General features: G+C 64.8%; 1 protein-coding gene across 1 annotated transcript; it reads left to right on the top strand.

Annotated features, from left to right (window-relative positions):
* Positions 1-7,286: 7,286 nt before the first annotated feature.
* On the top strand, positions 7,287-18,589 carry CHRNB2 (cholinergic receptor nicotinic beta 2 subunit). The gene is made up of 6 exons (XM_075907545.1): positions 7,287-7,562; positions 13,689-13,834; positions 14,295-14,339; positions 14,650-14,759; positions 15,061-16,048; positions 18,419-18,589. Exons 1-6 carry the CDS (start codon positions 7,499-7,501, stop codon positions 18,587-18,589), a joined length of 1,524 nt encoding a protein of 507 aa, XP_075763660.1. The 5' UTR covers positions 7,287-7,498.
* Positions 18,590-20,973: the final 2,384 nt, after the last annotated feature.

The following is a 20,973-nucleotide window of genomic DNA, read 5'->3' as shown; positions in this document are numbered from 1 at the left end:
GTAGTTTGTTTGACAATAAACCTGGCCGGGCACCTTCAATCCATAGCTGATTTTTGTGGTCTTTGGGGGCTCTCGCAGAGTCTGCTGTGGTGGCTACTTGTGCGGTGTCAACACAACACACACGAGGAGCACACACGCACACAGCTGAATGGTTATCACTGGGGTAGGAGGCCTGGCAGGCCACCACACCGGTGAATCCTGACCACATTGCTTCTTGGAACCTGTCCTGGGTCAAGGGGAACAGTTTATTGCCATCCTGTATAACAACCTTCTACGTACCTGATGATCATTATCGTGTCTCCGCCTGACTAAACAAACCCAAGTGGCCAAGCTTTCCTCGTAGGTCATAGTCCCTAGATCTCTGTTCATTTTTGTTACTCTCCCCTGGGCTTGCCTGCTGCTCTCCCGAAGGGTGGTGCCCAGCGCTGGACACGGTGCTCCTAGTGCAGGGGAGAGTGGAAGAATCACATCATGTCTTCCTTACAGCACTTCTGCCAGCCTGGAGGTTCCCTTTGAGTGTGAGCTCTGCCCTGGAAGCCCAGCCCACGGCCGCGGCTTGGACGGAGGCTGCACCTTGTTCCCATCCCAGCCCACCACGGCGCGCAGAGCAGCAGTGCCGAGTGGGGGATTGAAGGCCAGTAGGCAGGGGCACCGATGCTCCAAAAGAACGTTCAGCTCCCTGCTCCTCTGTGTTCCCCTTGCCCCTGCCCCCCACTTGGGCGGAGAGGGGCTGCCCCTCGGAGCTGCCACCTGGCCAAGGGGAAGCTGCTGTGCAAAGGCTCCGAGGCTCCAGCCTATTGGAAAATGCAGCAGGGAGCTGCTGGGCCCAGCTGCCTGCTCACGTCTGCGAGTAGGATTGTTCTGACAGGGGCATTTGCTGCCTGGCTGGACACTGGCAGGTCTCCTCGCAGCAAAACACACCAGCCTGCCCCACCCCCTCCCCCGCTCAGCCAGCAGCACCGGCCTCCTGCTCCTCCCCCTCCCTCAGCCACAAGAGGAATCTGTCCCCCAGGATTAGGGGTGGGGGGCCGGGGCCAGGGCTCTGAGACTCGGCACCGTTGGTTTGTCTTTGCAGTGCAGACGTATCTCGGAGCTCCAGTCGGGGCGGGGGGGGGGGGGGGAGGGGACACACAGAAGTGATGCTGAAGCAATTCAGCCAGACTCCCCCCTCGCCTGCCAGTCAGGCGGGCCTGGCTCCTCTGCGCTGCTGGATTCCCACCCTCCCGTGTGCTTGGCTGAACTCGCCGATTCACGGGGCTCGCCCCCGGCCTTGGAGACCAGCGCCTGCCACCCGGCCCGGCCCAGCTCAGCTGGGCCCCGGCTCCCAGAGCTGCATGAGTCAGTGTTTGCCGCAGGCGAGCGGTGCCCGGAAAGGTCACTGGCAGCTGGAGTGGAATTGGCAGAGACAGGCGGTGGGCGGGGGTGTGAGGGGGAGCCGATCTGGGCGCCTCGAGGGGCAGCATCCTAAGGGTCTGGTGCTGCCCTACCCCCGCCTCGCGGCAGGCTAGGGCGGCATCCACGGTCCCCCTCTGGCGACCAGCCGTGGGTGCCCGTTATGTCAACATGGGCTGCTGCCAGTCCCCTCTGTCTCCCCTCCCATTGGGGACCGAGCAGGGGCAGGGAGGTGAGGTACAGGCCTTGGGCATGGGTACCCCCCCTACAGCAGGATGGGGGCTGAGCACAGGTCCCCCATGGGCTCTGCTGGGAGCGGCCGGAGCAAGCCTGGAGGGGAAAGGAGTGGGGGGGTGTAGTGAGCAGCCAGGCTCCATCATGTCACTCTGGAAGGGGGGCAGCAAGGGGGAGGGCCCCCCTGAGAGCTGGCAGCCACCAGGAAGCTGTGAACTGACAGCTTTCCACTTGACTGGCCACCTCCTCTGGGCAACGCATCAGCGCTGCTGTTCCAGCCCCCGGCCCCCTCCACACAGAGCCCGCCCAGCTACCCTGCAGCCCCCCCCATGTGATCCCCCCACGCGACCCTCCGGGAAACCTCCATGCGATCCTCCCATTTCACTCCCTGAGTAACCCCCATGAGATGCCCCCCTGTGACACCCCATGTGTGATACCCCCATGTGACCGTCCTGTGAGATTCATAGAATCATAGGACTGGAAGGGACCTCGAGAGGTCATCGAGTCCAGCCCCCCGCCCTCAAGGCAGGACCAAGCTCCGTCTACACCATCCCTACCCCCCGTGTGATCCCCATGAGATACCCCCATGTGACCCAGACATGCCTAGGCAGGTAAATCCCACCTGGGTCCCCCCCAGAGCCGCCCCCCAGCGGAGGACGAGTGGGTTGCCACAGCCATTGCCACATGTCTGCACAGGAGCCGGTCGGTGAGGTGGGCGCAATGTGGTCTGTTAGCTGCTGCCGGGGCTCCGCACACACTGGCCGGCAGCCCCGGGGCCTAGGCAGGCCACTCACAGGTCCCCTGGCCACGCCCGAGCCCCAGAGGAGGCCCCCAAAGCCCTCCCCTTGGTGGGGTGGGGGTCATGCCCCCACTCCATGGCAGGCTGGTCATCCCACCTCACAGCAGCCGGTGCCATCCGGCCGTGGGGCTGCCTGGTGGGGAGAGGAAAGAGCCAAGTGAGTCGCTTTGCGGGGGGGCCTGGCCTGCCAGTGTGCCAGGCGGGGGGCAGGGGAGGAGATAGAGACCCCAGAGAAGGAGGGGAGCAGGTGATTGTACGGCGGCCGGGGGGGGGGCTGCCAGCCCCTGACCTTGTCTGTGCAGAGGAAGGTCGCGGGAGCTGCTGGCTGCGGTAATGGAGTTTCTGTGTTCCAGGGACCACAGCAGCGAGGGCAGGGCTGGGGGGGGCAGGGCTGGGGGCAGGGAGGAGCCCCGTGTGGGACCGGAGATGTGGCAGGGGAGGGTTCCCGACCAGCCACAGAGCCTTGCTGGGGGCCAGCTGCTCCCACACAGAGCCCCAGCCCCCAGGAGCCACACAAGGGAGACGACCCCGCTGCCTGGGCGACACGTGTCAGCCTGGCACATGCGCCGGATGCTGCTTCCCTCCCAGCACGAAGGGCCCCCCTGGCTACAGGCTCCGGGTGTCCCAGAGGGTGGAGCCAGGGGCTGAATCGCCTGCCCCAACCTGGGCGGAGCTGGGGCCCGTGGCTGGGGCGCTGTACAGCTAGGCGCGGTGCCCAGGGAACAGACTGGCCCACGTGGCTTCAGCGGGACTCTCCCCGTCTTGCCCTTCTGCAGCTGTGCAGGGAGCCGGGGCAGGCCTGGCACGGCCGTAGCATGGCACAGCTGGGGACTGCCCCGTGCCGAGCCCAGGCCGGAAGGGCAGAGCGGAAACTGGGGACGGAGGGAAAACAAACCCGGCTTCACCCCCTGGCGCTGAGAGCAGCTCGGGCGCTGCTGGGCCTGGTGCTGCCCACTCACCCGGTCCAGGGTGCCCCCTGCCGTCCCCATCCATGTCCCTCCCCTGGCCTTTGCCTCCGGGAGCGAGTCCCTGGCAGAGCTGCAAACGGAACCCACTGGCGAGTGTACGGCCCCTAGGGCCCAGCTCCGCCAATGTTTGGCTTTATTTTCAGAGCTGTCCTGTCCAGAGCCAGCCAGGGGCAGCCACCCCAGTGCCGCGGTTTGGGGGAGCCCACACTGCAGGGGTCAGCAAGCAACCTGACCCAGCCCAGCCCCAGCCCTGCCCCCTCCCCTTCCCCCTGCCCCAGTGCTTCTGCCTTCCAGGGGCAGGGCAGGGAGGGCTGGGCCCAGGTTGCTCGCTGCCTTCTGCCCACTCCCCAGGCTGCCCTGGTCCCCACCTCCCCCTGAACGTGGGGGCCTCCCAATGCCACTTGCCCAGAGCCATCCTATGGATGGGAGGCCTAGTCTGGACCTGTTCCAGGCACCCCCAAAGCTGTGCACACCTGGCGCAAAGGCTCCCACCACCCCGCTTCCATCCCCCCCTCACCTGGTCTGGCTGCCAGGGCTCTCCAGCCTGGCCTGGCATTGGGCATGCTGGGCACCGGGCATCCATCCCCATCATGGCTGGCGTGGAAAAAGCGAATAAGGAGAAACGATTTACTTGTTCCCACAATAGAAGAACTCGGGGTCACCAAATGAAATGAACAGGCAGCAGGTTTAAAACAAACCAGAGGAAGTTGTTCTTCACTCGGCGCACAGCCAACCTGTGGAACTCCTCGCCGGAGGATGTGGTGAAGACGAAAATTTGAACAGGGTTCAAAAAAGAGCTCGATAGATTAGTGGAGGTTAAGTCCATCAATGGCTATTTGCCAGGCTGGGTAGGACGGGGTCCCTGGCCTCTGTGTCTGGAAATGGGTGACAGGGGAGGGATCACGTGAGGATTCCCTGTTCTGTTCACTCCCCCGGGGCACCAGGCCTTGGCCACTGTGGGCAGACAGGACACTGGGCTGGACAGACCTTTGGTCTGACTCCATCTGGCCGCTCACATGTTCTTACGTAGGGATGGAGAAAGGGCCAGTGAGCTAGGTGGGGCTAGCCGGCCTTTGCAGGGCCTGAGCCGGGAGCCCGCCCGAGGGCCGCAGGGATGGTGGGGGAATGCAGCCCTCCCACGGGAGCAAGAGCAGCCCCGTGCCTCACAGGGTGGAAGCCTCTTACCCTGGCAAACTGGGACCTGCTCTGGGGGGCAGGGGCGAAGCTGCTGTGGAAAGCAGCTGCCTTTGCAGTCTAGGGGAGGTACCTCTGCCAGGGAGGGAGATTGATGTGATGGGTTGGAAGTCCCAACAGTCCCCTTGGGGTTGTTCCCTAGTGTACTGAGACCCACCTTCCTGCCCTCTGGGGCTCCCCACACCACCCTGTGCTACTGGCTCAGATCCTCTGCTCTCCCCCAGACCGAGCACAGAGGTGGGGGTGCCACCCCCCAGCAAAGCAACACAGACACTGAACCGCTTCAGCCTGGGCAGGGCTCAGCTCTAAGGGCCCAGCACCCTGGAAACCACCCCCCAAAAGGGACCAGCCCCCCAAACAAATCCCTCATACACAATGAAAGCTCAATGCAGACCATTCACAGATTGTTGGCTTGATCACCGAGCCATTAAGTTTCCTGATTAAGTAAGGGCATCGTTAGCACATTTAGAACGATAAGCCTCTTTATCCCCCTTTATCAGTGACAGAGAGAGGTGCACAGTGGTTGCTCCCAATAACAATTAATTATTTACACTGGGCTTGATAATAAACAAAAGTGTTTGTATTAAGGTTTCAAAGTAGGATTTCAATGGCTGCAAGTGAAAACAGACCAATCAAAGGAAGCTACTCAATTAAAAAGAAACAAACACACTCAGCGAGTTCTAATCGGCTAGGAAACTGGTCACCTGCAAATTCTCACCCTACACAGATCTTCCTATCTGGAGGAAAAAGCTATAAGCGACAGTTGACTGTTACTCTGACTTGGGTCTACAGCTATTTGCAAAGTCCTTTGTTGACAGGTCTCCTCTTAGGGTAGGTCAGGCAGTTTCAGAGGCCAGCTGAGGATAAAGGACTGATGACTTCCCGTTGCTTAAATAGACTCCCCCCCACCCCGTCCCAGGGCTGGGACCCTTTGTTTGACATCCCCATCCCCATGGAAAAATACCAGTCCCGGTGGCCTAGCCACACGCCTGTCTAGGACCAGCCACAGTTTAGGCTCACAGGACTAACAAGACCATTCACCGATTGTTGGCTTGATCACCGAGCCATTAAGTTTCCTGATTAAGTAATGGCCTCGTTAGCACATTTAGAACGATAAGCCGCTCCACACCGCATATGTCTGACTTGACATCCAAGACTGATACGGGCGCAGAAATAGGAGACATGGACGCAGCAGATTGTACCATTACAATGGATCTGGTACTTGAGGTATTTTGCGTCGTGCATGCTCAGAGTCATGCACTAAATTTCTGTAAGGGCCATGGGCCGTGACATGACCTCAGCTGCAGCAGGCGGGAGCTGGGACGTTACAGGGACTGTCCCGGCCCCCAGTCTCGGGTCCCAGGGCCCCGTCAGTCTGACATCCAGACCCCTTGGAAACAGGGTGGGGCCAGAGCTCCGCACTCAAAGCCCCTTGAGCGCTGAGCCAGAGCAGCGGAGTCTGGTGTGGCAGCCCCCAAAGGCCCTCGTGGTGGGGGGTGCTGGACCCAGAGGGCAGAGGCAGAGGAGCACAAGCACAGAACACAGAACAGCCAGCCTGGGTCAGAGCAAAGGTCCCTCCAGCCCAGTGGCCACTGCCCAAGCAGGCAGCAACCCCCTGAGCCCAGCGCCCTGGGGCAGTCGCTCGGTGCCCAGGGTGGGGGGTGGAGGCAAAGCCAAGGGGGACGCGAGCAATGAAGGAGGCTGCATGGGGCATGCGTGTCCCCGCCCCCGACACACTCAGTGCTCACCCCCAGCCCAGGCAGTGACCCGAGTGTGGTCTGCCAGGCACACACAGGGACCACACTGGCACACACACACACAATCACATCTATAGTGATCACACACACACAGGAGCAGAGCGCTCACACACACGTGATCTAACACATGCACAGTGATCGCGCTCATACATACACTGATCACACACACTCTAACACACAGTACTCATACATACACTGATATTTCTCTCTCATACACACACACACACTGATCACACACACTAATCTCACACACTAATCTCACCCACACTGATCACACACTTGCACACACACACACTAATCACACACACACACACTGATTTCACACACACACACTGATCTCACACACACTGATCATACACACACATATCACACACACATACACACTGATTGCACACACACACTAATCTATCTCTCTCACACACGCACACGCACACACACTGATCACACACATGCTCTGATCTCACACACACCAATCACACACACACACAAACACACACACACTGATCACACACGCTGATCTCACAAACACACTAATCTCTCTCTCTCTCTCTCTCTCTCTCTCTCTCTCTCTCTCACACACACACACACACACACACTCTCTCTCTCTCTCTCTCTCTCTCTCTCTCTCTCTCTCTCTCTCACACACACACACACACACACACACACACGCTGATCTCACAAACACACTAATCGATCTCTCTCTCTCTCTCTCACACACACACACACACACTCTCTCTCTCTCTCTCTCTCTCTCTCTCTCTCTCACACACACACACACACACACACACACACACACACACACACACACACACACACGCTGCTCACACACTCGCACCCCCTGCGCTCAGCTCCCTGCCAGCCCGCCGGGGCGGGGCCCGCTCCAGCCGCCGCTCCGCCCGTGAAGGCGGGTCCCGTCCCGCCCCGCCCCGCGCCGGGAGCCCCGCTCGGCGCCAGGCAGCGCAGCGCAGCGAGGGGGGCGCAGGGCTGAGCGCGCAGAGGCCGCGCACCCGGACGGCGCAGGCAGCCGGAGTCCGAGCAGCGCCCAGAGCCTCCCGCTTCAGCACCCGGGACAGAGCCGCGCAGGGGCCGGCGCAGCCGCTTCAGCACCAGGGACAGCGGCCCGGGCCGGAGCCATGTCCCGCCGCCGCTAGAGGATGCAGCCGCCGCCCGCCCCCATGGCCCCGCTCCTCTGCGTCTGCCTGCTGGGCCTGCTGAGAAGTAAGTGCCCGCGGGCCGGGTGGGGGCCCGCTGTGCCGGGGGGGGGGCAGCCCTGGGCCGGGTGGGGGCCCGCTGTGCCGGGGGGGGGCAGCCCTGGGCCGGGTGGGGACCCGCTGTGCCGGGGGAGGGGGGGGCAGCCCTGGGCCGGGTGGGGGCCCGCTGTGCCGGGGGGGGCAGCCCTGGGCCGTGTGGGGGCCCCGCTGTGCCGGGGGGCAGGGGAGGGGGGCAGCCCTGGGCCGTGTGGGGCCCCGCTGTGCCGGGGGGCAGGAGAGGGGGGGCAGCCCTGGGCCGTTTGGGGGCCCGCTGTGCCGGTGGGGCAAGGGAGGGGGGGCAGCCCTGGGCCGGGCGGGGGCCCCGCTGTGCCCGGGGTGTGTGTGCAGGGGGCAGAAGTAGGGGGCAGCCCTGGGCCGTGCGGTGCCCCGTTGTGCCCGGGGGGGGGTGCAGGGGGAGGGGAGGCAGCCCTGGGCCGGGTGACCCAGGGCACCAGAAAGCAAGTGGGACTTTTTCGCTGGGGGGGGGTTGAGTTGCGTGTGCAGGACGAAGCCCCTCGTTGCAGGAGGGGCGGGTAAGAGCAGGCCCCTGCTCACCGGGGGGAGGGTAAATTCTAGCCAAGCCGTGAAGGAAGCCAGGTCCCTGGGGCACAGCCCCAGCCCAGCCGGCGGGTACGGCGGGCTCCCTGGCGCTCGGATTAACCAGCTCTGGCCCATGCCCACAGGGCCTTTCCTTCCGCTCGGCCTGCACCCTGCGGGAGCTGCTCTGCCCCAGCAGCAGGCCCGGCAAAGGGGGGCAGGGCTGGGCCGGCTTCTCCTAGGGTTCTCCCGTGTCTGATGCCCCTGCTTAGACATGGGGGGAGGTCGCCTGGTGGGTGTGAAGGGCCCTGGTGCCAGGACTCCCCTGCGCTCAGCACCGCTGCTCACGCGGCTGCCTGCACATCACTGGCCACAAATGTTTCAAATCACGCACCTGGAGAAGTATTTCCCATTCTCGATGGGATTCTCAATGGGGTGTGTACCCCCCCCACACCTACACCCACCAGACACACACACACCCACACACACACACTAGACACAAACGCACACCACCACCAGCCCAGGCAACATCCCCCCCCATTCTGTGCTGGAACACCAAGTACCAGCCGGCGGACTGACACTTTCCGGGTGGGCCGGAGAGAACATTAATGCCACAGAAACAAGGGAGCTTAGAAGAAGTCAGATCTCTCTTGTTAGCCAGGCGCTTCCAATCCCCACCCTCCTGCCACAGCAATAGGGCTGGGAGATCACAGCACTAGGTGCTGGACAGACAGGCAGAAGTAGGATGTACGGAGATGTGATAGAAAGACTGATGGAGGTGGGCTGTATGCACCTGTGACAGACAGACAGAGGGGGGTGTATGGAGCTGGGACAGACAGGCAGACAGAGGGGGAGGGGGTGTATGGAGCTGGGACAGACAGGCAGACAGATGGGGGAGGCGTATGGAGCTGAGACAGACAGGCAGACAGAGGGGGAGGGGGCGTATGGAGCTGGGACAGACAGGCAGACAGATGTGGGAGGCGTATGGAGCTGAGACAGACAGGCAGACGGAGGGGGGAGGGGGCGTATGGAGCTGGGACAGACAGGCAGATGGAGGGGGAGGGGGTGTATGGAGCTGGGACAGACAGGCAGAAGGAGGGGGAGGGGGCGTATGGAGCTGGGACAGACAGGCAGACGTTGGTGGGGCCTGTGCAGACAGTCTGCAGCATTAGCTCACGTGGGGCCGGGCAGGGCTCTGCGCACAGCTCGGGGCGAAGCCCCAGGTGCGCCCCACTGCGCTGCCCCCCCCAGCTGTTTGCACCACACGATCGATTGCCCTGACTCAGCTAGTCACGGCCTGGCCCGTGGGCCTCCCTGCCTGTGGCAGCGGGTCTGTGCGAGCGGCCCAGGCTGCCCGGACTCTCCCCTCAAACGCCGCAATTCAGAACCTGAGTCATTCCTGGTGCCTGGTGCCGTCCGAGAGCCAGTTCTGTCCTGTAGCGCTGAGCCCTGGCTTCTGAGCATGCGCAGAGTGTGTGTGCGCGCAGGGTGTGTGTCTGTTCAGGGAGTATGTGTGTGCGTGTATGTGTGCAGGGTATGTGTGTATGCCTGTGCAGGTTGAGTGTGTGTGCAGGGTGTGCGCGCGCGCAGGGTATGTGTGTGTGTGTATGCACACAGGGTGAGTATGTGTGCAGGGTGTGTGTGTGTGTGCCTGCGCAGGGTGAGTATGTATGCAGTGTGTGTGCGTGTATGTGTGCAGGGTATGTGTGTGTGTGTATGCACACAGGGTGAGTATGTGTGCAGGGTATGTGTGTATGCCTGCGCAGGTTGAGTGTGTGCGCAGGGTGTGCGCGCGCACAGGGTATGTGTGTGTGTGTATGCACACAGGGTGAGTATGTGTGCAGGGTATGTGTGTATGCCTGCGCAGGTTGAGTGTGTGCGCAGGGTGTGCGTGCGCACAGGGTATGTGTGTGTGTGTATGCACACAGGGTGAGTATGTGTGCAGGGTGTGTGTGTGTGCCTGCGCAGGGTGAGTATGTATGCAGTGTGTGTGTGTGTGTGTGTGCAGGGTGTATGGCTGTGTGCACAGGGTGAGTGTGTATGCAGAGTGTGTGCACACAGGGTGTGTTTTTGCGCACAGGGTGTGTGTGTGCACATCTGTGGCTATGTCTAGACTGCAGGCTTCTTTCGGAAGGAGCTTTTCCGGAAGAGATCATCCAAAACAATCCTTGCGACAGAGCATCCACACTGCCAAAGCGCGTCGAAAAAGCCGTCTGCTTTTCTGACAGATAGGGTCCACACGGACTGGCTGCTCTCTCGCATGTCAGCTGTGACTCCTACGGGCGGAGTGGCCACCAGGGCCCTGTGCTTTTTCCTCTTTCCTCTTCTTGCGAAAGAACTCCCTCTTCCCGTCCACACACGCGCCTTTTTCCGAAAGAGCTCTTTCCCAAAAGCCCTCTTCCTCGTAGAAAGCGGGTTACCAATGCCGGAAAAACCCCTCGGCTCTTTTGATTTTGTTTCAAAAGAATGTGCCTGCTGTGTGGACGTAATTGAAGTTTTTTCGGAAAAACTCTGTAGCGAAGACATACCCTGTACGTCCAGATTTCTCAAATGTGTCCAACATGCTGGGCCCCCCCAGATGGGCCTGAGGAGGCGTCTGAAACTCGGAGCCCCGGGCGTGTGTGGCTGGGCGGGCGTCTGGACCTGTGTAAGGAAAGGCAGGCAGCGTAATGGTGAGGAAAGCAAGCTTGGTTGCACCAGGCACATGGAGTCTGTGGAACTCCTTGCCGCTAGACGTAGCCGCATCGGAACGGTTAGCAGGGTGGGCGCCGCGGCGGATGGTGAGAGCAGCCACCCTTACGTGAGACCCAATAAAAATAGTGGAGCAGGACCCTGCCCCCTCCTGCATGAGCCGCCCTCTCTCTGTTGGGGGGCAGGGAAAAAGGACTTTGCCTTTGGGAAACTGCCCCCCCCCGTCCCAGGGAGTGCCTGGCACGTGGGACTGTGGGCGGTCAGGCCCAGGGGCTAGGCAGTTCCGGTGCGTGTTGGCTGCCGGGCGGGCCAGGACAAGCCATTCAGACCTTCCCGCACCCTCCCCCTTCTCACGCTGGCTCGGTGCGCCGGAGCTGGAGGCTGGATTCTGCCCGGCTCAGTGGGTCTGGCTCAAAGCCGGAGGGTCCGTGGCGAGGCTGGTCCAAGAGCACAGGCTGGTGCTACAGAAGCGCCGAGGGGCTGCTGCTGTCTTACCCCGCCGCCTGCCGTGTGCCTCTGCGGCGCCGCGCTGCGCCAGCATGGGCGGCCACGGGGGCTCAGAGGGCCCGGGGGAGGGGAGAGACGGCCTGCCGCTGGCAGACACAGGCTGCCAGGCCCAGGGAGGCGCTCCTGGCTGCCGCTGGCTCCATGTCTGGCCGAGCAGAGGGAAGACAAACTGTTGGGGACGCGCAGGGGGCGGCGCAGCAGCTGGGGGTCAGTGCGCCGCGCTAGGTCCCCCAGGAAGCGAAGCCCAGGCCACGCCGGGGGATGCCCCGGGCTCTGAGCCACGGCTGGGGACACGGCTGCATGGGAAGGCCCAGCCGGGCAGCGCAAGGGCAGGCGGAGCAATTCGGGCCTGGCTGGGCCGCGGTTTCCCTGCAGCAGCTGCGGGGGCGGGGCAGCTCCTGGGGTTTGGCCTCGGCTGGGGGAGGAGATGCCCGACACGCCCGGGGCGGCGAGACGGGATCCCTGACCCTCCTCTGGGAGCCCCTTCCTGCAGCCCCGCCTCACGCCACCGGCTGGGCCGGGCTCTTCATGTGGCGCTAGGGAAGGGCCCTGCTGGGGGGCAGGCTCCCTAGGCCCCCAGGTCCCACTGTCCCTCGTGTACCCTCCTCCTCCCCCAGCCGGCAACGCTTGGGGGGGCAGGGCCCTCAGACAGCCCCCAGCCTCTCCCCGTGCCAGCTTCACCTCCTACCCCTTGGCCTGGCATCAGAGCAGCCCCGGGCTCCCCAGAGCGCCGTGCGCTTGGCCGTGCCCTTCGGGGGGGGTATTTCCACCTGCTCTCTGACTTGGAGCCAGTGGCCCCCGGAGGGGAAAGGCCCCATGTCCTGCCCCATTCCCTGCCCCAGTGCTGCATGGGAACCAGTGCCCCCTGCAGGGCAACCCCCCCACCCCGCAGACGTATTTCCAAGCAGAGGCCCCTCCCCCCTCCGTGTCTGCAAACTGTGTCGGGGGGGGGGGGGGGCACCGCCTCTGGGTCGTTGTTCCCAAGCCCTGGCTGCAGTTGGCAGCTGGCCTGGGCCCCGGCGCGCAGTTACCCCACCAGGAGCCAGGCGCACCACGGCCTCGCTTCGCCCCGGATCCTTAGCAAGCCGAGCAGGGGGCCTAGGAAAAGACCCACGGCCAGGAGCAGGGATTTACCAAGGCCTCCGTGGGCAGCTGGAACGGGAGGCAGCATGGCCTAGTGGCCTGGGCCAAGTCACTCCCCTGCCCCGTGCCTCAGTTTCCCCGTCTATGAAATAATACTGGCTTTGAGCAGGAGCCGTGGTGCAGCCATTCCCTCCAGCGCCGAGCACCCCAGCTGGACCAGAGCCGCATCCTTCCCCGCCCCCCCCCCGGCCTTGCCCCACTCACTGAGGCTGAGAGCTGGGGAGGCATCAGCTGCACGAGGCCCTCTCCCTGCCTGGCACGCTGGCTGCGCGTCTGCACTTGCGGGGCCCCGTGCCGCCCGGCTTTACCCTCCTTGGGGATTACCGCCAAGGATGGAGCGCCTGCCGGGCGGCTACAAAGGCGGCACGTAATGAGGGCCAAAGGGCCCGCGAGCACAGAGCTATCAGCGGCGCCAGCTGGAGCCGAGATGAGAGGCGCCCGCGCGCCAGCCCCCGAGTTCCCCGCCCGCCCCGACCCCAGGGGCGAGATTCATTACAGGGCCCTTGAAGCCGCTTGTCAGTCACCAGCCCCTTCATCCCCAAGGACGCCCTGGCAGCCAGCCCCAGGAGGGACTGTGTGTGCGCAGCCGGGCGCCCGCAGCCACCGGGCGGGGGGGGCAAAGCCCCGTTTCTTGCTGGCAGTAGGTCTGCTCCCCCTGCCTGTCCGTCCGTCCGTCCATCCTAGCTGCGATCGATCCACCCCTGCCCCTCTGTGAATGGGTCACATTTGGGAGGGGCACGGGGCCAGCCCCAGCCCCCCCCTTGCTTGCAGAGCCCTGCTACCTGGCCGTGGGCACATGGGAAACACCCCACCCCCGCCCTTTGAGCCCCACGGCCGGTGCCACCTGGGAGCTGGTGGGGCTGTTCCTGGCAGGGTCCATGTCTGGCTCCCAGCCTGGGACTGAGCTGGGCTCTCTCCTGCCAGGCAGGGCTAGTGCCCCCCTACCCCGCAGCCCATTGTGCGCTGGTATCTGCCACCGAGCTGCTCCCCCACCAGCCGGCCCTTCTCCAGCAGCTGCAGCTGGGCCCTGGGGAGGGAGGGATATTGGGGGGCACCCAATGGGGTGCAGGGCAGGCCAGGCTGGAAGGGGTGACCCCACCCTGCCCGGTGCTTGTGGCAGGCTGGGGGCTGGGCCGGCAGCTGGCGTCTCCCCTGGTGGCTGGCTGGGTGGGGACGAGGAGGCTGGGCTCACGCCCGTTGCCCCCTTTGCCCTCAGGGAGCCTGGGCACCGACACGGAGGAGCGGCTGGTCGAGTACCTCCTGGACCCGTCCCGCTACAACAAGCTGATCCGCCCGGCCACCAACGGCTCGGAGCTGGTGACCGTGCAGCTCATGGTGTCGCTGGCCCAGCTCATCAGTGTGGTGAGTTGGCTGGGCCTGTGGAATTGGGCCCAGCTCCCGCCCTGTCCTGGGCAGAGCCCGGGAGCTGGAGGCACCTGGTGGGGGAGGGGGGCTGAGCGCACGGGGCCAGGCTGGCTGCACCGAGCGGCCAGTCACAGGCTGCAAACACCCACGTGCAGGCACATGCGTGTGGAGACGCACCGGGGGGGGGAGGGAAACGCCAGTGCACATGCCCCTCGTGCAAGGACACACTGGCTAGCTGTGCACACTTGTCTCCCTGCGGCCCAGTGCAGCGGCTCGAGGGCAGACGCCCTCTGGGCTCCCAGTGCCCCCTCTGCCAGCCAGCGCTATGGGGAGGGGCAGAGTGGGCGCTCCCAGCTGGCCCCTCTGTGCTGCCAGGGAGCCTGCCCCCACTTCCTGTTCCGGGCTGGGCCTCCCTGTGCCCCTACCCCTGCTAATGCCGCCCTGGTTCTGTTCGCAGCATGAGCGGGAGCAGATCATGACGACCAATGTGTGGCTGACGCAGGTGAGACGCTGGCTGCGCACTCTGCAGTGCTGGGCGGGGGGATCCCTCCTTCCCCCAGCATCTCGCTCTGCTCCCCCGCCGCGTCCCACCAGACACCCGCCCCCCGCTGCGCCAGGCCCAAGGGGGGACCCAACCCTTCCCCAGGCAGGAAACTCGCCAGCCGATGCCCCAGCCTCAGACCCTGGCCGGGGGGGGGGGGGTTTGGGTTGCAGATACACGGGCCCCCCAGCCTGGAGCCCTCCCGTGGGGCCTGAGCGGGGGGCTGGGCTGGTCGGGTGGCCGGCGCTGAGCCCTGCCGTGCTCTGTGCAGGAGTGGGAGGATTACCGCCTCACCTGGAAGCCGGAGGAGTTCGACAACATGCGCAAGGTGCGCCTGCCCTCCAAGCACATCTGGCTGCCCGACGTCGTCCTCTACAACAAGTAGGTGCCACGCGCCTCGGGCCCCAGCCGCGCCGTCCCTCCCGAGCCCTAACGGGGGGGGGAACCTGGGGGGCACAGTTCCCTGTTCCCCCTGCTCCCAGCTGGCTCAGATCCCAGCAGCACCCCACAAGATGGGAACCCGGCTGGGTTTTAACCCCAGGCTTCCTGGGGAGACGGGGCCCAGCTCTGCTAGGCAGGTGGGGGGATGGTCCTGCCGGGCTCAGCCCCAGGGGGGTGCTGCCAGCTGGGGGGGGGAAGGTTCAGAGAGCCCTGCCCCTGACTGGCCTCTCCCGCCCTGCAGCGCCGACGGCATGTACGAGGTCTCCTTCTACTCCAACGCGGTGGTCTCCTACGACGGCAGCATCTTCTGGCTGCCGCCGGCCATCTACAAGAGCGCCTGCAAGATCGAGGTGAAGCACTTCCCCTTCGACCAGCAGAACTGCACCATGAAGTTCCGGTCGTGGACCTACGACCGGACGGAGATCGACCTGGTGCTGAAGAGCGAGGTGGCCAGCCTGGACGACTTCACGCCCAGCGGCGAGTGGGACATCGTGGCCCTGCCGGGGCGGCGCAACGAGAACCCCGAGGACTCCACCTACGTGGACATCACCTACGACTTCATCATCCGGCGCAAGCCGCTCTTCTACACCATCAACCTCATCATCCCCTGCGTCCTCATCACCTCCCTGGCCATCCTGGTCTTCTACCTGCCCTCCGACTGCGGCGAGAAGATGACGCTCTGCATCTCTGTGCTGCTGGCCCTCACCGTCTTCCTGCTGCTGATCTCCAAGATCGTGCCGCCCACCTCGCTGGACGTGCCGCTGGTGGGCAAGTACCTCATGTTCACCATGGTGCTGGTGACCTTCTCCATCGTCACCAGCGTGTGCGTGCTGAACGTGCATCACCGCTCGCCCACCACCCACACCATGCCGCCCTGGGTCCGGGTGGTCTTCCTGGACAAGCTGCCCACCTTCCTCTTCATGAAGCAGCCGCGCCAGCACTGTGCCCGCCAGCGGCTGCGCCAGCGCCGCCAGGCCCAGGAGCGCGCCGCCGGCAGCGCCCTCCTGCGGGAGAGCGCCCGCTCTTGCACCTGCTTCGTCAACCAGGCCAGCGTCAGGAAGCTGGGCGGCCGGCCGTTCGCCGAGGCAGCTGAGGGCACCAATGGCTACCGGGAGCGGCAGGGGCAGGCCCCAGCCCCCAGCCAGCAGTGCAGCTGCGGGGTGGCGGAGGCGGTGGATGGGGTGCGCTTCATAGCCGACCACATGAGGAGTGAGGACGACGACCAGAGCGTGAGTTGGCAGGGGCCAGGGAGGCAGAGGGAAGGGGGGTGCGCGTGCAAGGGGGAAGAGACACGGCTGTGTGCAAGGCTGTGCACGATCACCCAGGCAATGCTGGTGCATGCATGTGGCTGCGTGCAAGGTTGTACGTGTGCACAAGCATCGGTGGAAATCTGTGCCTGTATGTGGCTGCGTGCAAGGTTGTACGTGTGCACAAGCACCCTTGCAAGGGTGATGCATGTATGTGGCTGTATGAAAAGCTGCACCTCTGCACAAGCACCCGTGCAAGGCTGTGTGCATGTACATGGCTGTGTGAAAGGCTGCACGTGTACATAACCACCCATGTAAAGGTGGCGCATACACGTGGCTGCACACACAAGGGATTGTGTGCAGACAGCTGTTTGCAAGCCGGCGTGTGCACGTGCGTGTACGTACACAAGCACACGTGCCCCTGGCACTGTCCCCTCCCACCTTGCACCCATCTCTGGAGGAAGGGTGTTACTCTGCCGTAAATCACCTAAGTGTTTGCACAGGGGCACTCTCAAATTCCCATCCCCCTGCAGGGGCCTGGCTGTGATAAGCAGTGAGGCACGTCGCTGTGCTAGGGGGCTGCAGGGCGGGGGGACCCTCGCGGGCGGAGCGTCTCTCTGCCCCCAGCCTGGCCTGCAGGGCTTGCGGGAAGGAGCCAGCCCCCCCTCCACAATCAATATCGCCGGCTGGGCTGGGCCAGGCCCCTTTGCGCAGGCCCATGAAATATTCATGGCGATGCACCAGGGAGGGGCAGGGAAGCTGCCGTTTTGCCCTGCGGGGGAGGGGGGAGGGGAGCTAGCTCACCCCACTGGTGAGGATTTTTGCACACGAGGCCGGGTTAACCCTGCGGTGGGTGGGGGACGACTCCATCCGCCCCCCCACCCCTTCCTCCTGGGCCATGCCAGACCTTCCCCCCACCCTGGCCAGCTACTGCTACCTGAGGGGGTCAGGCCCGGTTTAAGCAGTCGCCATAGTAACCAGGACGGTCTCCCAGCTGGGGCCTTGAGGCTGCGGGATGGGGGAGGCTGGCAGAGAGCCAGGCCGGGGAGGGAGCCCCGGGCCTCAGCCCGGCTCTGAGGGGCACTGCCAGGCTCGCAGACAGGCTGGGGGGCGACGGGCTCTGCGCCTGTGTGGCACTGCCGCGGAAGGGGGGCTCGAGGCGCGGCAGGGAACTGGGGGAGCCCATGGCGGGATGTTGGTGCAGCTGGCATTGGTGCCGAGGGCCGCGCCCCAACCCCCCGCATGTGCCTGGAGCAATCCCTGCGTCTCAGAGCGGGACGAAGGCCTGAGTCCCACAAGTCAGGCAGCAGGCCAAGGGCTGAGCGATGCAGCACCAGAGCCAGGCTGCCTGCTCTCACCAGTAGGCCGCACTCCCTCTGCCTTTGCCAATAGCCAGGGCACGCAGCTCTGTCTCCCTCAGCACCAAATCCAGTCTGGGGAGGAATCTGCCAGTCCCAGGGCCTGGCAGAAGCGAAGGCGAGTGCTGGTCCAAGCCTCCTGTCCTCCCTGCCCCAGCACACATGGATTTGGGGTCATGCCGTGGACCCAGGCATCAGACTAAGTTGTTCCCTGCCTGTCCCACTCCCGAGGCCTCGCTGTGGGGCACGAGCCAGGCTCTCTGCGGGCCAAGGGTAGAAACGAGCCCGACTCCAGCATGAAACTGCTCCCTCCCCGAGCTGTAGCAGGGAGCACTGGGCCTGGCCTAGTTGCTGGGTGGGGAGAGCCGATTTCAGGTCCCCCTGTGGGGCAGCACGTTGCGGGCCTGCTGCAGACCGGCCCCAAGACCCCAGCGTGGGAGAGGTGCCCAGACACCATGGTGATGGGTGGAAAGGCCCAAGAGCTGAGGGAGATGCGTGGGTGACTGCCTTGGCTAGCCATGGGCCGTGCAGCCAAGCACAGAGGACTAGACGCTGGAGCTGCCCCGGAAGCCAGCCCAGCCTCGCCGAAAGCAGAGCCACTTCCCAGGGCGGGGCAGACCCCAAGCGCCCCCATCTCACTGCTCCAGGGAGACGCATGCCCCGCTCCCAGTCCCATGTGACCCGCTGCGGGCCACACAGGGCTGCCCTGTGCCCAGTCCCGGGGGCGGCGGGTTGAGAATGCAGCTGTGAGCCCAGGGGTGCTGGAAGGGAGAAGCCAGCCTGGGTGGCTGCTGGCCTGGCCCCAGGGGCTCCGACTGGGGCTGCGGACGACTGGCAGGAGCTGGGCCGGCTGCAGTTATGGAATCGCCCTCTGCAGCGCCCCGGCCACGCGCAGCCGGCCCGGTTTCCTCACAACCACCTGGGTTCGTTGGGGGGGAGAGGGGGGAAGGAGGGGCAGCCGGGTGCTGGATTCTGACCTCTGGTCCCCTTGCAGGTGAGCGAGGACTGGAAGTACGTGGCCATGGTGATCGACCGCCTCTTCCTGTGGATCTTCGTTTTCGTCTGCATCTTCGGGACCGTCGGCATGTTCCTCCAGCCGCTCTTCCAGAACTACGCCACCAACGCCCTGGTGCCCCTCGGCCACAGCCCCCCCAGCTCCAAGTAGGGCAGGGGGCCCAGCCCGGACCCCTTCGCAGCCCCACGTCAGACAGCGGCTGGGGGCCTGCAAACGCTGCTAGCAGAGCCCACAGGCCATGGGGGGGCCCGGGGCAATCGGGTGGGGGGCACTGTCCAGGCCTCGCTTGTTCTCAGTGCTGCCTCCGTCCTGAGGCATCCTGGCTCATACACTGCCACGGCCGGGAGGCACCACATGCGCCCTAGTGAGAGCGAGGCCCCAGGACCTAGGGGAGGAGCCAGGCTCTAGCGCCAGCTCGGGGTACCCCTGCCCTCTCCCAGCAGTTCTCTCCAGGGATGGCTCGGGGGAGGGGAAGGCAGGCACGTGTCCCCAGGGATGAGCAGGGCCAAACAGCCCCCACAGGAATGAGGCAGGAGTGGACTGTGGCTGGTTTTCTCTCCCTTGAAGCCCCCAGCGCGGCTCGGTGCCATTTGGCCACGTGCCGGGCTGGCTCCGGCACCGTGGCCCAAAGGGAGCCCTGGCCCGGCTTGGCAGGACAGCGTCGGGGGCACCGGACACGCCCTCTGGACAGCGCTGGCTGCGTAGAACTGGACGCTGGGGAGGGCGCCTCAGACGTCAGCTGTTGCTTCCAGCGTCACCACTGGCCTGTAAACAATCCCACGGACTCGGCGTGTGGGGGGAGGGTAGCTTGGAGCCTGGTTTCATTTGCCCCCTTTGCTGTTTTCTAAGCCCTTCTCCGCATGGCCCGGGGAGGGCACAAGGAAAGGCTGCAGCTCTCCAGGGCAGGCCAGGAATTAACGCTGCTGGGTCCGGGGCACCCGCCAGGAGCAGTGGCAGCAGGAACACGTTCTCTGAGCGCAGCGAGGGCGGGTCCTCCCCCGCGTACGCAGACGCCCGGGCTTGCTGCCATTCCCCATGTTAAACCCAGGCCAGGGCACATGCGGGACTCTCGTGCCTATGGCTCCCCATGGGGCACCAGTCAGGTGTTGGCACCAGCGCCCACGCTGGGGGAGGGGAGTCGGTGAAACGGGGCGGGTGTGCATGTGCAGCGAAGCGCCTCCCTGGCTGATTGCTGCCAGCTTGTAGCTTGTGTCACTGGGCCCTCCAGCAGGCGAGACGGAGGCTGTGCCAACCCTGCGCTGGTGGGAGCCCGGAAGATACACGCGGGTGGAGCGCCTGGCCCCGGCCCGGTCTGCTCCTCTTCGGGGGTCCCCTCTGCCAGGCTCAGCCAGCGGCTCACCACGCCCAGGGTGACTGCCAGGCCAGGGCGAGAGCCCACTGCCCAGGCCTTGCGCCCCGTGGTCCCAGTTTGGAGGAGGGGCATGAGACAGAGGATACCCCTGCAGCCCTATTAGGCTGTTCTACATTGTCCAGGCCCCGGCTGGTGCTGGAACAGGAGGGCAGGGCGGAGGGAGAGGGACAGCGTCCACGCCCCATGGGAACAACACTGCAGCTGGGCAGGCCACAGCCTCCCGGGGCACATTGTAACCTGAACATCTCCCAGAAATAGGGCTGCTCCTCCCGCCTGTGTGGAAGGGAATCCCGGCACAGCGGGCCAGTCCGGGCTGCTGCAAGTCTTGCCCTGCGAACCGCTCCGGCCACGAAAGGCCCAGCTGCTCCCAAAGAGCTGCCTGCTCGCATTGCGCCCAGCTTTGCGCTCGGGGGGAAGCAGAGCTGAGCGCAGTGGGCTGTGTGAAACAGCCGTGCAGAAGGGCCGGAGAACCGCTGTCCCGTGCGCCTGGCCCCTTCAGCGTGCTCTGCCGCAGCCACCCACGGCACAACCCCCAGACCCGCCGGGGCAGAGCTCTGTAGTGCCAGGCTAGCATGGGGGGTAGCTCAGCGAGGGGCTCCAGCTACAGGGCCTGGGGCCCCGCCCAGACAGAGGGAGCAGTGGCACTAGGCAGGCAGGCAGCTGGATGCTTGCGAGCCCCTTTCCATCACAGCGGGGCCTCGGTAAGTCTACAAGAGCAGCTGCTGCGCCGGAGCCCTCCCCAACAGCAGGGGGCAGGCTGCCTGGGGACTGGGCTCAGCCTCCCCAACAGCAGGGGGCAGGCTGCCTGGGGACTGGGCTCAGGCTCGTTTTGGTTTTCCTGGCTCACCCGAACAGCGCAAGTGGCCATGGTGGCCCTGCCCTGGCTTGTCCTGCCCCCAGCAAGCGGGGGCCGCTGTGCCTGGGGGGGGCCTGTTCGGAAGGGAGGCTGTAACTGCCTGTGGGCAGGACAGCCTCCCTCCCCGCTACCAAACGCACTGCGAGGGGCGCTGGGCACGTGCTGCCCTCCCTGTGCGCCGACCGCACGCCCCTCCTGCTCCACGGCGCCCGTTAGCCAGGCAGGCTCGGCGCAGACACCAACTCCCGGTGCCGTGCTCCCAGCAGCAGCAGCCTGGGCCCAGCCCCCGGCTCGCACCGGCAGAGC

This window comes from Pelodiscus sinensis, chromosome 24, assembly GCF_049634645.1.
Source record: "Pelodiscus sinensis isolate JC-2024 chromosome 24, ASM4963464v1, whole genome shotgun sequence".
Classification (NCBI taxonomy): Eukaryota; Metazoa; Chordata; order Testudines; family Trionychidae; genus Pelodiscus; species Pelodiscus sinensis.
The sequence above is the reverse complement of the archived record's forward strand: the minus strand, read 5'-3'. Positions and strand labels throughout refer to the sequence as shown.